Source organism: Pyrus communis, chromosome 10 (genome assembly GCF_963583255.1).
Source record: "Pyrus communis chromosome 10, drPyrComm1.1, whole genome shotgun sequence".
Classification (NCBI taxonomy): Eukaryota; Viridiplantae; Streptophyta; class Magnoliopsida; order Rosales; family Rosaceae; genus Pyrus; species Pyrus communis.
The window spans coordinates 10,222,584-10,240,626 of NC_084812.1; the positions used below are offsets into that span (position 1 = coordinate 10,222,584).

General features: G+C 35.5%; 1 protein-coding gene across 1 annotated transcript; it reads left to right on the forward strand.

Annotated features, from left to right (window-relative positions):
- The first annotated feature begins 3,191 nt into the window (after positions 1 to 3,191).
- Positions 3,192 to 7,835, forward strand: LOC137746582 (probable disease resistance protein At5g66900). Its single transcript, XM_068486601.1, has 3 exons — positions 3,192 to 4,297; positions 6,353 to 6,756; positions 6,961 to 7,835. Exons 1-3 carry the CDS (start codon positions 3,667 to 3,669, stop codon positions 7,153 to 7,155), a joined length of 1,230 nt encoding a protein of 409 aa, XP_068342702.1. The 5' UTR covers positions 3,192 to 3,666; the 3' UTR covers positions 7,156 to 7,835.
- The last annotated feature ends 10,208 nt before the right edge of the window (positions 7,836 to 18,043 follow it).

Genomic DNA, 18,043 nt, shown 5'->3' on the forward strand with positions numbered 1-18,043 from the left:
CTACATTATTACTAGCTCATTGTGAAACTAAATTCACCCATTCCTCTTAATGTAGATAATATCGTTTGTTAAAAAAAAAAAAAAAAAAGTATTGGTATAGGGAATGCTACCCCATCTCAAGGTCAAGGCATACTACAAGTTTATTTAAGGACTTAAAGGAGTCTTAGTACTTTTTTTTTTTTTTGTTTTTCAACAAATCATTCATCAAAAATGATTGCCGACAACGAAATTCAAACCAAACGCTTGCTCTAGCAAAGAAAGCGATCACTATAAACCCCTCAAATTAGAACATTGCGACCATAAATAATTAATTGAAATTTGGAGAACGGAAAATGCCAAAGAGACTCACTCAAAAATTGAAAATTTAAATAACAATTAAACTTAACATTTTCTCTGTCTTTCCTCTACCCATAGGAACCCAGAAGCAAAGTGCTTCTCAAAATTCCAGTCGTTCATGCCTCTCCGACCATGAAATTGGTAACCGTGGCTAAAAGTCGCAAACACACTATGAAAAACTTCCCTAAAGCCCAGATCTGAATCCTATAACCAGAAAGAAAAAGGGAATCTTAATGAAACACTTTCGATAATGTTCACTTTTATCGAAAATGATATTTTTACCTTAAAAAGTCACTCATGGTACTATTCATTTGCATTTTTATTTTGTTATTTTAATTAAAACTAAAGTTTTTTAAGAACTTTCGTTAGTTTTCCTAAAGAAAAAAGTGAAGTTTGAATCGTAACAAAAAAGTTCAAAATTTGCTTCACCTTGTCTCTTAGAATTTGAGTTTTTTTAAATTTATTGCATTGTGCTTCTTGAAATTTAAAAATGGTCATTTTACTCTATAAAACACAAAATCTGCCTTACATTGTCTTAATTCTGTTAATTCTATTACATGAAATATTAATGCATGGTGTAATTTATTTAATTTTTCTTTTGATTTCATTATTTAACCCTATGAAACTCGATTTTATTAAAAAGAATTATTTATTAAATATTAACACATAATAGAGATTTATAATCTAATTCAATAGTACATATAACATAATCTTATTGAGAGGTTGGTCCCTATATATTTCACGGGGTGACTATTGATTTTCAAGAAGGAAGAAAATTTACAAGTTAAAATAGAACAAATTTTGAATTTTAAAGAGTAAGCGATGATTTTTAAGTTATACAAAACAAGATCAAAATCTAAGCTAGTTGCGCGTTTGTTCAACATTTTGCTTTTTCTTTACCATTTCTTCGAAAGTCGTTTTGGAATCGTGAAAAGAAAAAAGGCCAAACGGCAGTTGCAGCGTTATTTCAACCTTTTGTATTCTCTGCACCTTTCAACACGCTTTCATTTACTTTACTCCGCCTTGCATTGACGCGGATTGCAGGACGTTTCCAAGAAACGATACGGTATTGAAGGCCTTCAGCTTTTTGGCAACCCTTTTCTACGGATGTATCTTAGCTCAACATCTTCAAGTGATGCTACGGAGACTCGCTTATAAACCAGGTCTCCAAAAGGCACGGTGCTTTTCTCTCCAGAACTTCCTTTTTTCCGCTGTGTCTTCCTCACCCCACCCTTTCTCCTCCCCACTCTCTCCCCTCTCCGATGAAACCCAGAAGGCACTCTGCTTTTCTGCACAGGAGGATCGGTGAAGAAGATGGACAAGGAAGGATGAATTTTCGAGGGGCCCATCTGCAGATGGAAAGACGGAGAGAGGATTTTAGTTTTTTAATGATTTTAATAGTGGGGAGGTTGAAACGGATTTTGAATTCCATCTGAATTTGTGAGGATTTCAAAAATCACATACATGGTCAGATATTATTTTAAATTTTTATTAAAATTAAATACAGACAAAAAGTCCTACCAAATGACACGACAACTCCAACAAACGCACTAGAACTATTAAATATGTTTGATTATTATTTTCAAATTCTTGATTTTTATTTAATTTTAAGTATGGAGAGGGAAGGCTATCCCATTCCAAGTAAATGGCATATTACAAGGATTTTTTGAAGATTTATAAAGGGGTATATTACACGTTTCTTTGGAATTTTACAGATCATTTACTAAAATGATTTTTATTTTTTTGTCAAACAATAAATTTATTAGATTAGGAAGCCAACGGAATTCGAATCCCTTTTGTTGTATATGAACAAAACCCATATTCATTACTGTGGTAGATACCACTTGTTTCACCAAAAAAAGTTGACGAATGCGAAATTCAAACTTATATTTTGATCTAATAAACGTAGGCGAATATACTTTCCCTTAACACCCATTTTTGTGCATATTCTATGAAAATGCGAGAAAATTCTACTATGGTCTTTTCACAAGAAATTCCTAACGTTGTCATTTATCGTTAACCCATTATTCACGCAATTGAGTTTAATTGAATGTTTGTTCAACATTTTGTTTTTTTCTTTACCATTTCTCCGAACCGCTCTGGAATCATGAAAAGAGAAAAGGCCAAATGGTGGTTGCGTGCTATTTCAACTTTTTGTATTCTCTGCACCTTTCAACACGGACGATTTGGTAGTATTACTCTATATTTTAAATATTTATTTAATTTAAACTATAAAGAAAGGACGCTACCGTATATTACAAGTTTTTTTTTGAGAACTTGTAGATGGGGTTTTAGCATCTTTTTCGGATTTTACAAATCGTTCAACAAGAATAATTGCAAGTTGCAAAATTCGAACTTAGATATTGGTCTAGAGAAGAAAACGATCATTATCAACTTTCAAAATTAAAATAACGTGTCTATAATAGTTAATTGAAATTTATAAAATTATCTACATAAAATGAGTGTAACGAAGATGAGAATATTTTGTTGGATGTGTGGGCACATGAAAAACGATAAGATTAATAATGAGGATATTCAAGGTAAAGTAGGAGTAGTCGAAATTGAAGAAAATATGAGAGAAAATCAGTTACGGTAGGAGTAGTCGAAATTGAAGAAAATATGAGAGAAAATCAGTTACGGTGATTTGGACATATGAAACAATGGTCTATTGATACTCCGGTTAGAAGATGCGATTATGAAACAGAGTTTCAGGGTTGAAGGGGTAGATGAAGATTTTGGAAAAGACTCTAAGAAAAGATTTAGAGCATTTGAATCTAACGAAAGATGTAATACAGAATCAAGCATAATTAAGTTCTAGAATTCATATGGTAGATCATACTTAGTAAGAATTTTTTTTGTTCTTGTTGTAGTTGCATGTTACATCAACTTTTTGTTTTTTCCCTGCAATTTCTTCGAAGTTGGGAAATGGAATGGAATCATAAACAAAGGAAAAAGGCCAAGTCTTTGTTTACTTTGTTTAGGTAGCCCACGAGGGCCACTACCCCTTTATTATTCTTATTATTGGTGTCGGTAGTTGTGGTTGTTGTCAGATCGCATTTCAAATGAATCTATACGTTTTCTTTTACTTTCTCCGGCGTGTGCGTGGGCTCAGATGTCAAGGAAGTCTTTGAACCAGCGCATACGTAACCATTTCATGCAATTTACCGTAAATGCTCTCTTTTTATACAATTTACTGTACAATTGCCCCTGTCGCCTTCGTATCTCGTTCGTTTAGTTATATATAAACTTGTGCTAACAATATTATTTCATCAGCCAAGAAGAGATTCCGTAAGAGAAAATTAAGTTTTGAGTCGTTTTATTTTCTTAAATATGTCTGTGGCTTCAGTCGGCATGGGTACCCTGAGAACGGCATTTCAAATGCTTTATGATGCTGTAAAATCAGTGCAGGAGGAGACTACTATGTTCAAGCACCTCCTTGGAGACCTCAAATCCACACTGGAATCTCTACAGCCACTCATCCAAGAGATTGAAAAATATAACTCGAAAGAGGGACTGGAATATTTTGCAATACAAATGGAGGAGGCAGCAAATCTTGTCCAAAAGTGCAGCAAAGTTGGCGGGTGGAGCGGGTGGAGAAAATACAAATACACCAAGAAGCTCCATCAACTGGACAAATTTCTTCACAGAGTGTTTTATGTGCCCAAACTGCAGGGCGTAAGGGATGAGAGGGAGGCGTTGGTTTCTTTGAGGAATATCGAGGCGGCGCCCTCTGGAATAGAAGAGAAGTTGGTGATGACAAGTAATCACCCTGAAAAGGTTAAATTTTCTTCTGCGGTGCCTGAACCGCCATGCATTACGGTCGGGTTGGATTTGCCGTTGAAGGAGTTGAAGATGAAGCTCCTTAAGGATGAAAAGGTGTCGATGCTTGTGCTGACTGCTGCTGGGGGATGTGGGAAAACAACCTTGGCTAAAAAGTTTTGTCAAGATCAAGAAGTCAAAGGTATGCTATCAATGATTTAAAATTCTTTTTTTTTTTGTGAAGTGTTAACTTCCTACATAGTTTTTTAACTATGTAGATAACGCAATTTAGTATTACAGGTAATGATATTTATTTTTATTGATAAATGAGAAGTCTTAAGTTTGATTCTTGTCACAAACAAATTTGAACTATATTATTGCTAATTTAAACCCACCCCTTAGTTTAGATAGATCAAAAAAAAAAAAAAAAACATATAGAGGATTAGACGAGCAAAAGTATGCACTATGGCCAAGACCCCCCTATAAAACGCCCGCTAGTCCCTCCAAGTTTCCACACCAACCCAATTTGTTAAAGAGAATACAATGTACAACGAAGGGAACATGAAACTAAACCGTGTGAAAGCGTAGAGCCGGTCCTTAAGGTAGTGCAGGCGCAGCCTAGGGCCCCGCTTTGGAAGGATTCCTAAAAATTTTATATTTCATGTAAATAACATATAAAAAAAAATAAAAAAATATCATAATTCATTTGTTAGTGTAGTAAAAATATCATAATTTATTTGTTAGTGTAGTAAATTTTTTTTTTTTCAATTTCCCATCTCTCCATTTCTATAGAATGTTTAAATCAACTATCACATGGTCTTGAATATTGTATTTTAAAGTAATAAAAACTTTGAATTTATATTTTGGTTTTCAATAATTTATTATTCAATGAAGTATTTCAATATCCGATTCATTAGTATGATGTTGTAGTAAAAACAAAAGAGAAACAATTGACGTTGTTGAATTTATTATACTCGTCAATCAAGTTTTATTGTTCTTTACTCTCCTGATCATCAAGTTTTATTATTCTTCACTCTCAATCTTATACTCTTGACTGCAAACATTTAGTATATTTGCGTCTAAAAACGAGAGACGGGTAATATTTAAATAATGTTTGTATATCTATCTTCTTTTGCTATTAATTTTTAGGGACTTTTAAATCCAGGTTCAAAAACATAGACGGTTGTGAGGAGTGAAACAGTTATCTAATTGAGGGTGGGGATCTAGAAAGAGATCCGGGTGGCAGATTTGAGTTGGAAGAGATATTGCGAAAGCGATGTGATGATTTTAAGGAGATGATGAATATCAAGTCTTGCATTTTTTTTTAATTCAGTTTTCCGTTTTTATTTAATTATTTAAATATTATTTAAAGATACTTTAGAGTTATTTAAAACAAAACATATTAGGGTTATTTTGGGATTAATGATGGGTGGAGAAATAACATTTTACTTTTTTAACTTTTTATGATGGTAGGTGGGATTATTGTGGGGTGGGAAAGTAGGACATTGGGGTGGGGCTAGTAGGACACTGGTTGGGATTGTCCTTTTTTTGAATGTATATTATACTTATAAGCTAGATATGAAACCTAACTAAAAAGTTTTTTTAAAAAAAATATACATACAAACAAGACACATTAGTCTGTGATAGGTTGATTATAAAAAAGAATTTTTCATATAGGTAAATAAATATAATTAACATGTGATATAGGTTGGTTATAAAAATTAAAAATAAAATTTATAAATGGGGTTTAAAGTAGAAGGAAAAACAAGAAATAACAAAAAGAGAATAAAAAGAAATAATCAAAGAGATAATTGGGAAGAAATTTGGTTTTTATAATAAATCTTAAATTATTGATAATTAAATAATTAAATATAAGGAATTGGACTTATTTTAATAAATTGGACTAATCCTGCTATTGGCTAAAAAAATTGGACTTATATCAAGTTTTCCTGACTTTTAATGATATTTGATGTAGAAATAATTTTTTTATGTATTTAGCGAATTCTTTTTTGTACATATCAAGAATCGGGGGCCAAATAACTTTAGGGTCCCACTTTGAAGGTTCGTCTAAGGCCCCCAAAATCTCAGGGCCAGTGAAAACAAATTAAGAAAGTTCATAAATTCTTCTACATATAGCTTCATCTCAGGGCACAAATCTTGCAATGAGCTCTTGCTTGACTACTTGATTACTTGATCTGAGAATTGCAGACATATCTAGTCAACCTTTTTATTAACCTCCGACATTCTGTTTGGATAGATACATTCAAGAACAACATCTTCTTTGTCAATGTCTCGAAAAGGCCCAACTTGGACCTTATTGTACATGAACTATATCAACTGAAGGGGTTCGAGCTGCCTGCTTTCCAAAACGAATTCATGGCAGTTGATTTGTTGCAACAATTTTTGAAGAAAGCAACAGACAATCCTCTGTTGTTTGTCCTGGATGACGTTTGGTCAGAATCAGAGTCCCTTCTTGATAAGTTTGATCAATTCAAGTTTTCAAATTACAAGATTTTGGTCACATCAAGATTTGCATTTCCGAGATTTGGTTCTCCGTACCATTTGGCATTATTGAATGATGAGGATGCAATGGCTCTTTTTCACCATTCAGCATCCTTGGAGAATGAGAGCTCTTATACTTCCGAAGATCTTTCGAGAAAGGTGATTTCTTCGTCTGCAATGCACATACATGCTTATTTATGCCTCAGAAGAGGGTAAAGAAATAACGTTGACCGTCCACACATGTTAACACTTCCATTTACCGTCTCACAATAACAATTTTATCATCTTTACTGAAACATTTAGATGATTTACAACAATTTAATCAGATAATAACTGAATTCATTCGGGATAATTAAATTGCAGATTATGAAGCGCTGTGAGGGATGGCCACTTGCCATTGCATTGGTCGGGAGGTCACTTCGTGGCCAGCCTAAAGAAATCTGGCAGAAAAAAATACTGGAATGGAGCAAAGCTTCTTCCATTCTTGATACTGAAAAGGATTTGCTTGCTGATAGGATTAAAAGCACACCACAAAGTAGCACACAAATGTCCTATTAATTTTCCTTATTAACAATAATGTTTGTCAATTGTAGCATATGAAAATAAGGGTCTTTCCCGCAGAAGATTGTTTTATCTAACTACTTAAAATGTCACAAAAACTGGGCTGCTGTCCCTACTGACCAGCCACCGAAAAATAATTCTTAGACTGACTTACACTTATCTAAAGTCTACGAAATTTTATATACAGATACTAGACACACAGAGCTACACTCATACAAATTTTGGGGATTTTTGGAGTTGATTTGCTATTTAAATTAAATCGAACAAAAACAGAACAGAGACAGATTTTTGAGTAGTTCACAAATTAAGAAAAACGAGTTAGGGGAATTGCTATCCACCACCAAATAATCATGCAAACATGTTATGTTTCATTCAAATTCCTTTCATTTTCGGATGAAGATGCTCAAGTTGGCTCAATGTTAGAACCCAACCTATTACTCTTTCTTATGTAGTATGTTAAGAGAATGGCGTTTTCAACTTAACTTAGTCCCTAACATGCAATCTACAATGGTGTGTTCATAGATTTAACAAGTAGAAATCATTAAGAACGAAAAGAGTTTGAGTCATCACAAGACATCGTAAGTACTAGCGTTGTCTTACTTATCCTAGAAATTGATTCACATGTTAATCGCAATTAACAAGTACTACTCTAGAACATATGTAGGTCCTCATTCGACAAGGGCAGACACACACATATTCATAGCATTAGAATCCTAGATATGCTTACTAAGTATGCATCTGTAGAAAACACAAAAAGAATTCATCAATGAGACAAGTAGTGAACCAATTTTCATTCATTCATAAAAGTAATTCAAACGAAATGTCATAACAAACTTGCAATCATATTCGGGGCTTCAAAACAGCCCCTAACTACTAAAAATTAGTTACACATAATTCTCAAATTAAACCAAAAGAAAGACATGAGTTTGAGAAGATAAAATCGAGAGAAGAGAATGCCAAGATTTCCTCCTTCTTTTCTTTCCTTCCCCAACGCAGCAGCCTTGCCTTTTTCCCTTGCTTAGCTTCTTTTCTTTCTCTCTTTTTTTTCACACTTTTTCTCCCTTTTTGTTGCTGCAACCTGTAGGTCTTTTCTTCTTTTCTGCTGCCATAGTTTTTTCTCCATAACTCACCCCACCAACAGCCATTTAGTGATGACAATAAGTGGGAGGAAATGCTAAAACAATTGTAACTCTTTGGGCAGCCTTTATGCCCATTACTCTCACTTAATTTTTTATTTCCTCTTATATTTGAATAGGTGTTAGCTGGCTTGTTCTTGGTTGCATCAGTTTTGGCTGTTAGTTTTATGGGATTTAGTGCTTTCAATGCTTTCTTGTCAGTTACAAACTGCTCAGCCTCCTGGGAACCTTTCAGTGTTAGAACGACCATAACTTTTTCTAGAAAAATGATATTAACAATCCGTGAAATGCTCCAGAAAATAGACATCCGTAACTTTCCAAGCATATAAGGATCATTCTCTAATTCATTCTGAGCTGTCTGCAACTTGCTTCCAAAGTCAGCTGACCTGCACAGGCAGTTTTGACGAATTTATTACTTAAAATTCCACTTGTGTTATTTTTCTTTTCTTTACTTGACAAATCCTACAAAACACAAAAACAAAGTAAATAACTCAAAAATATAAGGAACTAACTAAGAAAAGACAAGTGAATTTGATATAAAATATATATAAATATAAGCTTATCAAATACCCCCACACTTAGCTTTTGCTAGTCCTTGAGCAAAACAAAGAAAACATGAAAAAGTAGCAACATGAAAAACATTAGCTCCCCACTATGTGACCCTCATAGAATTTCATTCAAGAAAACAAATCATCAAGAACCTTAGCTAGCATCAAACAAGCTAATCCAAGCTCATCTTCCTTATGCAAATGTTAACAACTACTTTTTAATCATCCTTGAAGTGTAGTGTGTGTAATAGCCATGCTAATGCAATTTCAAGTTTTGATTTAAAACACTACATGCAAACTAGTGACCTTCTCACGGGACATACACTTAATCACACATATGTTTAGTTTAACGTGTTTCGCTCAAAGAATCAAATGTGAAAGATCTACCATAAGCTTGCATAAAGATCTCATCTCCACAATCATAATTGCAAAACTAAAATCAAGAGGACTTTTATTGGTTGTAATGAGGCTTAGGGAGAGGATTATAGAAATAAAAGGATAGGTAAACACAAGTTCCAAGCTACATTGCAAGCAATTCTCTTGTTGAGATTTATAAGAACTCAAGCTCTCCAACACTCTACTAATACCTCCAATCACACCCCTAAACTTTTTATTTGCTTTGTATACAATTTTTTATTTTTTATTTTTTTTGAGCCAATTTTGCACATAACTAAATACAAACATGAAATACCCCCACACTTATTCTTTTGCCAAACTCCTTCAAAGTACTTCACAAACATTTCTCATAAGACAATCTCACATTGCTCACTAGCTAGCTTGGAAAGGGTAATGAAAAATGTTTAAGGTATAAGGGCAGACATATCTGGTGATAAGAAATAAAAGGCTTAACATATACGGCTGAAATTGGCAATCTAATGATATCATTTTTATTTAGGAAACATGCTTATTTGGGCCATGGTGATAAACCTAATGCCTTTATCCTTTTCAAGTTCATGCAATCAATGACAAACATTTCGAAAGATCGTTACGCAAGTTCTAGAGATGTAATCCACATAAGTTCATCACACATGAACGAATATGAGTGTATGAAAAATGCACACACTTTCAATAGGCTCAAAAGCTCACATAGGTTGTATATGGTCACTATGTTCACATACGAAGCTTTAAATCATGCTTTAGTTTCATATCAACAAGGTTATGTGCTTTTGGTTTTTCAAAGATGATTAAACATGTACAAGGCTAACAAGAGAATAAGGAATTTCACACAACACATGCTTACTAAGTTCTTGATCACCGTGGTTCAAATTCAATCCAGTTATATCATTGGGTCGGGAAACTAACAAAAAACTAATTCAAAACAATAAATAAAACAAGACTATTTTTTTGGATTTTCAAATTTTCAGAATGTTTTTCCCTTTTTTTTTTTGGGTAAACAAAACTAATTAAGAAAACAAAAAGCAACAACAAGGAAACAAATTAAACCAGTTCTTAGTCAAAGGGACGAAAATTTTCAATTTGGTCATTTTTTCAATCCTTACCCCCAAACTTAAACTGGACATTGTCCCCAATGTCATAAAACACAATAATGCATAAAATAAAAATAAAATAAAATAGTAAGAAACAAAATAAAGCATTTGGACTAAAAACTTCCCCAATTTGTGGTAAAAGCAAACGATGACCCCCAAACTTCAATTCTGCAATCAACTCCAAGGGTGGACATAACCAAATGATTCCTACAAAGAAAAGAAATAATTCAGCTTAGCACGCAAGAAAACTCAGAAAACAAAACAAACGAAAAATTGAAAATGACATAAAAAGACAATGAATATAAATATTGGGTTGCCTCCCAATAAGCGCTTGCTTTTACGTCCGCAGTCGGACGGTACCAAGAGTAATCATTCAAGGGAAGCTGGTTCTTGGAGGGGTACAACCTCCACATCATACTCCGCAAAAGACTCGTAATATGGTTTGAGTCTATGTCCATTCACTTTGAACACGTTTCTAGTCTTTGCACTTTGGATTTCCACTACACCATGAGGAAAAATATTAGTTATAACAAACGGACCAACCCATCGAGAACGAAGCTTACCTGGAAATAATCGAAGGCAAGAATTAAATAGAAGAACTTTTTGTCCAATGGCAAAGCTCTTCCTTGATATCATCTTGTCATGAAATGCCTTTGATTTCTCCTTGTATATTCGACTAGACTCGTATGCATCATTCCTGATTTCATCTAACTCATTCAATTGAAGCTTCCTCTGCTGTCCAGCAACACTCATGTCCATGTTGTAGGCTTTGATCGCCCAATAAGCTTTGTGTTCTAATTCTACTGGAAGGCGGCATGGTTTCCCATAAACTAATCGAAATGGGGACATTCCAATAGGAGTCTTATAAGCAGTCCTATAAGCCCACAATGCATCGTTCAAGCGCATGCTCCAATCCTTCCTACTAGGACTCACAGTTTTCTCCAAAATTTGTTTCACCTCACGGTTTGATACTTCTGCTTGACCACTAGTTTGCGGATGATAAGGTGTAGACACCTTATGTGTGACATTGTACTTCCTAAGCAACGCTTCAAATGTTCTATTGCAAAAGTGACTCCCTCCATTGCTAATGATTGCTCTAGGTGTCCCAAATCTTGCAAAGATGTTAGTCTTAATAAAATCTGAAACAATTTTTGAATCATTAGTTTTGGTGGCTTTCGCTTCCACCCATTTAGAAACATAATCCACAGCCAATAAAATGTAAAGAAAACTATTTGAAGATGGAAAAGGTCCCATGAAATCAATGCCCCACACATCAAAGATCTCAATAATCAAAATAGAGGTTTGTGGCATTTGATTTCTTGGGCCCAAGTTACCTGTTCGTTGACAACGATCACATGTTGCACAAAACTCGTATGCATCCTTAAACAAACTAGGCCAATAAAAACCACTCTCTAACACCTTAAGGGCTGTCTTCTTTGCTCCAAAATGGCCGCCACATGCATAAGAATGACAAAAAGTTAGAATAGATTTAAACTCAGATTCAGGGACGCACCTTCTAATCAATTGATCAGGGTAATATTTCCACAGATAAAGATCATCCCACTTGTAGTATTTGGCGGTTTTGACAAGCTTATCTTTCTGAGCACGTGTAAAATCATCCGGAAACTTTTTTGTGACCTTGTAATTGATAATATCTGCATACCAATGGTCAGTAACCTTTAATGAAAAAAATTGCTCATCCGGAAAACTCTCACGTAAAGGGATGAAATCTTCCTCTATGTTTAAGTGCACAAGTCTGCTAAGATGATTTGCTACAACATTCTCACTCCCTTTCTTATCCTTGATCTCTAAGTCAAACTCTTGAAGCAGAAGTATCCATCGAATGAGTCGCGGTTTTGCATCTTTTTTTGTGAGTAAATACTTCAAAGCTGCATGGTCAGAAAACACAATAACTTTAGTTCCAATAAGATAAGATCTAAATTTTTCTAAAGCAAATACAACAGCTAGAAGCTCCTTCTCTGTTGTTGAATAATTCAACTATGCATCATTGAGTGTTCGTGATGCATAATAAATGACATGTGGCACTTTGTTGACACGCTGTCCTAGAACTGCACCGACAGCATAATCTGAAGCATCGCACATTAAATCAAAAGGTAAACTCCAATCTGGTGGCATGATCACAGGAGCCGTGGATAACAACTCCTTAAGTTTGTTGAATGCTACCACACACTCTTCATTCATATCAAATGTTACATCCTTTTGAAGCAAACGACACAAGGGTCTAGAAATCATTGAGAAGTCTTTCATAAACCTACGATAGAAACCTGCATGTCCAAGAAAAGAACGAACCTCCCTGACAGTAGTAGGGAGAGGTAAAGAACTAACAAGTTCTACTTTAGATTTATCAACTTCAATTCCATTTTCAAATATGATATGCCCTAAAACTAATCCATGCGAAACCATGAAATGACATTTTCCCCAATTTAAGACCAGATTAGTTTCTTGACAACGTTTTAAAACTAAGGACAGATTATGTAGACATGTATCAAAAGAATCACCATAAACTGAAAAATCATCCATGAACACTTCAATTATTTTCTCAATCATATCAGAAAAGATACTTACCATACACCTTTGAAATGTGGCGGGGGCGTTGCAAAGTCCAAACGGCATCCTCCGGTATGCAAATGTGCCAAATGGACATGTGAAAGTCGTCTTTTCTTGATCATCCGGAGCAACTGCAATTTGATTATATCCAGAATAACCATCAAGAAAGCAATAATGAGAATGACCAGCTAACCTTTCTAACATTTGATCAATGAATGGAACTGGAAAGTGATCCTTGCGTGTGGTGCTGTTTATCTTCCGATAGTCTGTACAAACTCTCCAACTATTTTGCACACGTGTAGGCACTAGCTCACTAGCTTCATTCTTAACAACTGTGACTCCAGATCGCTTCGGAACTACTTGAACAGGGCTCACCCACTTGCTGTCCGAGATAGGATATATGATGCCAACATCAAGAAGCTTGATAATCTCTTTCTTGATGACCTCCATCATGAGTAGGTTCAAACGGCGTTGAGCTTCCCTTGTAGGTTTTGCACCTTTCTCCAGCAGAATCCTATGCATACATGTAGCTGGATTTATACCTTTGATATCTGCAATGCTCCAAGCTGTGGCAATTTTGTGATCCTTCAATACTCGGATCAGTTTCTCCCTTTCTTCTGCTGTGAGTTGTGATGATATGATGACCGGTAATGTTTCATCCTCTCCCAAAAATGCATACTTCAAATGTTCAGGAATCGGTTTAAGCTCCAATTTTGGTGCCTGAATCACAGAAGGAAGAATTTTTTTATTAGAAGTAGGAAGAGAAATAAAATAGGAAGAAAACTTACCACGAATTGGTGAAAGAGACTCAAGGGCTGCCACTGTCTGGATTAATTCTTCTTCAATGTGCTCAGAATAATTAAGTTTTCCATGTGTAATGCTATGCACTAACGCCTTCTCTAAATTGTCTTGTCCCACACCTTCATTAAAACAATCTTGCACAAAATAGTCAAACGCATCAATAGACAAACAAGATTCAAAATCACTAGGGTACCTCATAGCATCGAAGATTTTGAACTTGACGTTTTCTCCATCAATTTCCATGGTTAAAGTACCATCGTAGACATCAATCTTCGTACGCGCCGTTCTAAGGAATGGTCTTCCCAATATAAAAGGAAGTGTAGTAGGCATATGGTCATGTTCCATCTCAAGAACAAAAAAATCAGCGGGAAAAATAAGTTCATTCACTTGCACAAGTACATCCTCCAATAGGCCTTTGGGATATCTATTTGAACGATCTGCCAACTAGATTACTACCTTTGTTTCCTTCAAGTCTCCAAGGTTTAATGATTCATACACTGAATATGACATCAGATTGATGGATGCCCCCAGATCACACAATGCTCTCCCAAACTCTTTCCCTCCAATTACACATGGAATGGTAAAGCTACCGGCATCCTTCAACTTCGGTGGTAGCTTTCTCTGCAAAACAGCTGATACTTCCTCGCTTAATGCCACAGTTTCTTGATCATTGAATCTTCTCTTGTTCGTACAAATCTCTTTAAGGAACTTTGCATACTTGGGCACTTGTTTTATGGCATCTAAAAGAGGTAAGTTCACTTGGACTTTTCGGAAAGTATCCAAGATTTCCTTATCAGTTTGCTCTTTCTTAGACTTCATAAACCTACGAGGAAAAGGAATAAGGACACATGAGTTAAATGAATTTTGAACTTCTTTACTTACCTTATCAGAATCTTTTTTGTTCAATTCTGTATCTTTAGGAGACTTTTTAGTTTCTGTTGAAGCCTCATCTTGCTCAAGATTTTTGGTTTGTTGCTCCCCTTGCTCATTTGTATCTTTTGTAGTCCTCTTTTGCATCCTTGGCTGCTCAAAAACTTCTTTTCCACTCCTTAAAGTCACAACATTCATCTGCTCCACATTTGGATTCACCACTGTTTGGCTAGGCAACCTTCCTGGTTGGTGTTCTTGCCCCATCAAACTTGCCAACTGACTCATTTGGCGCTCAAGGTTTTCAATTGCTTTGTCTGTTTTCTGTTGATGAGATTGAGTAGAGTTAGCTAAAGAAGCAATTAAATCCTTAAGAGACTTACTTGGAGCTTGTTGTTGTTGAGGCTGAAATGGTGCCTGCGGTCTTGCTTGAAAGAAGCCAGGTAGACGGTTATAGTTGTTGGGAACAGATTGTTGTCCGTTGTCTTGATTGTTCCACTTTAAGCGTGGATGATCGCGCCACCCTGCGTTATAGTTGTTGGAGTATGGATCATACTTTTGTCTTTGTTGCCCCTGAAACCCTCTTAACGCATTAGCTTACTCAAGACCACCTTGATCCATTAACAAAGGGCACATATCTGTGGCATGTCCCATCATTGAACAAACACCGCACACCTGTTTTGGAGCCACCATAACCTGTTGCACAAGATTAGTCAAGTTAGCTAATTGTAATTCAATACTAAAGTTAGCACTTACCTCGTTAACTTTCTTAAGAGGTAGCTCATCTCTCCCTCCAAATTGTCGTGTGTTGCCAGCAATGTTCTTTAATAATGCCTTAGCATTTGTTGGTGTCTTGTCCATGAATGCTCCTCCACTTGCTGCATCAAGCATTACACGATCAGTACCACACAATCCTTCATAAAAATATTGTATTAAAAGATGCTCTGAAATTTGATGATTAGGACAAGATGCAACCAAATGTGTGAATCGCTCATAGTAATCTCCAAAGGGCTCTCCATGTTGTTGTCCGATTGCACATATGTCTTTCCTTATGCTTGCAGCTTTTGTGGCCGGAAAATATTGCTCCAAGAATGCTTGCTTTTCCTGGTTCCATGTGTTCATTGATCCCGGAGGTAAATTGTAAAGCCACTCCTTTGCCTTAGCTTCTAATGTAAATGGGAATGCCCTCAACTTGACTTGCTCCTCATCCACATTGGCTGATCTCATTCCCGAGCATACCACATGAAACTCCATGAGATGCTTGTTGGCATCCTCTGTTGAGAAGCCATAGAACTTAGGCAAGTAGTGAATCATGTCGGACTTAAGCTCAAATCCTCCTTCTGCATTTGGATATGTGATGCACAATGGTTGTTGATCCGTATTAGGCGTTGCCAACTCCCTCAAAGTCCGGTTATCAGCCATGCCTTCTTATGGTTCTTCCTCCTCTTCCGAACTCAAATGTGGTGGAGAAGATGGTGGTAAAGACACCGATGCACGCTTCTGCTTGATTGCTCCTCGAAACTTTCGAAATGTTTGTTCAACCTCAGGATCGTAGGAAGCTAGATCAATGGTCTTGGACCTTCGAGTATGCATATACTACGAAGAGTACCTGAAATAAAAACAAAAACAAAAACAAAAACACTAATTAGACAAGAAAAGAAAACAATAAAAAAAATAAGTAATTAGAAATAACAATCCCCGGCGACACGGCGCCAAAAATTTGATAGGATTAAAAGCACACCACAAAGTAGCACACAAATGTCCTATTAATTTTCCTTATTAACAATAATGTTTGTCAATTGTAGCATATGAAAATAAGGGTCTTTTCCGCAGAAGATTGTTTTATCTAACTACTTAAAATGTCACAAAAACTGGGCTGCTGTCCCTACTGACCAGCCACCGAAAAATAATTATTAGACTGACTTACACTTATCTAAAGTCTACGAACTTTTATATGCAGATACCAGACACACAGCTACACTCACACAAATTTTTGGGATTTTTGGAGTTGATTTGCTATTTAAATTAAATCGAACAAAAACAGAACAGAGACAGATTTTTGAGTAGTTCACAAATTAAGAAAAACGAGTTAGGGGAATTGCTATCCACCACCAAATAATCATGCAAACATGTTATGTTTCATTCAAATTCCTTTCATTTTTGGATGAAGATTCTCAAGTTGGCTCAATGTTAGAACCCAACCTATTACTCTTTCTTATGTAGTATGTTAAGAGAATGGCGTTTTCAACTTAACTTAGTTCCTAACATGCAATCTACAATGGTGTGTTCATAGATTTAACAAGTAGAAATCATTAAGAACGAAAAGAGTTTGAGTCATCACAAGGCATCGTAAGTACTAGTGTTGTCTTACTTATCCTAGAAATTGATTCACATGTTAATCGCAATTAACAAGTACTGCTCTAGAACATATGTAGGTCCTCATTCGACAAGGGCAGGCACACACATATTCATAGCATTAGAATCCTAGATATGCTTACTAAGTATGCATCCGTAGAAAACACAAAAAGAATTCATCAATGAGACAAGTAGTGAACCAATTTTCATCCATTCGTAAAAGTAATTCAAACGAAATGTCATAACAAACTTGCAATCATATTCGGGGCTTCAAAACAGCCCCTAACTACTAAAAATTAGTTACACATAATTCTCAAATTAAACCAAAAGAAAGACATGAGTTTGAGAAGATAAAACCGAGAGAAGAGAATGCCAAGATTTCCTCCTTCTTTTCCTTCCTTCCCTAACGCAGCAGCCTTGCCTTTTTCCCTTGATTAGCTTCTTTTCTTTCTCTCTTTTTTTTCACACTTTTTCTCCCTTTTTGTTGCTACAACCTGTAGGTCTTTTCTTCTTTTCTGCTGCCACAGTTTTTTCTCCATAACTCACCCCACCAACAGCCATTTAGTGATGACAATAAGTGGGAGGAAATGCTAAAACAATTGTAACTCTTTGGGCAGCCTTTATGCCCATTACTCTCACTTAATTTTTCATTTCCTCTTATATTTGAATAGGTGTTAGCTGGCTTGTTCTTGGCTGCATCAGTTTTGGCTGTTAGTTTTATGGGATTTATTACTTTCAATGCTTTCTTGTCAGTTACAAACTGCTCAGCCTCCTGGGAACCTTTCAGTGTTAGAACAACCATAACTTTTTCTAGAAAAATGATATTAACAATCCGCGAAATGTTCCAGAAAATAGACATCCGTAGCTTTCCAAGCATATAAGGATCATTCTCTAATTCATTCTGAGCTGTCCGTAACTTGCTTCCAAAGTCAGCTGACCTGCACAGGCAGTTTTGACGAATTTATTACTTAAAATTCCACTTGTGTTATTTTTCTTTTCTTTACTTGAAAAATCCTACAAAACACAAAAACAAAGTAAATAACTCAAAAATATAAGGAACTAACTAAGAAAAGACAAGTGAATTTGATATAAAATATATATAAATATAAGCTTATCACTTGCT

Bases quoted from the DNA above. Each gene is read 5' to 3' on its own strand.
- LOC137746582 (XM_068486601.1), top strand. From the start codon at position 3,667: ATGTCTGTGGCTTCAGTCGGCATGGGTACCCTGAGAACGGCATTTCAA. The intron at 4,298-6,352 runs GTATGCTATCAA...CTGTTTGGATAG, and splicing joins TCAAGATCAAGAAGTCAAAG to ATACATTCAAGAACAACATC. The intron at 6,757-6,960 runs GTGATTTCTTCG...ATTAAATTGCAG, and splicing joins CCGAAGATCTTTCGAGAAAG to ATTATGAAGCGCTGTGAGGG.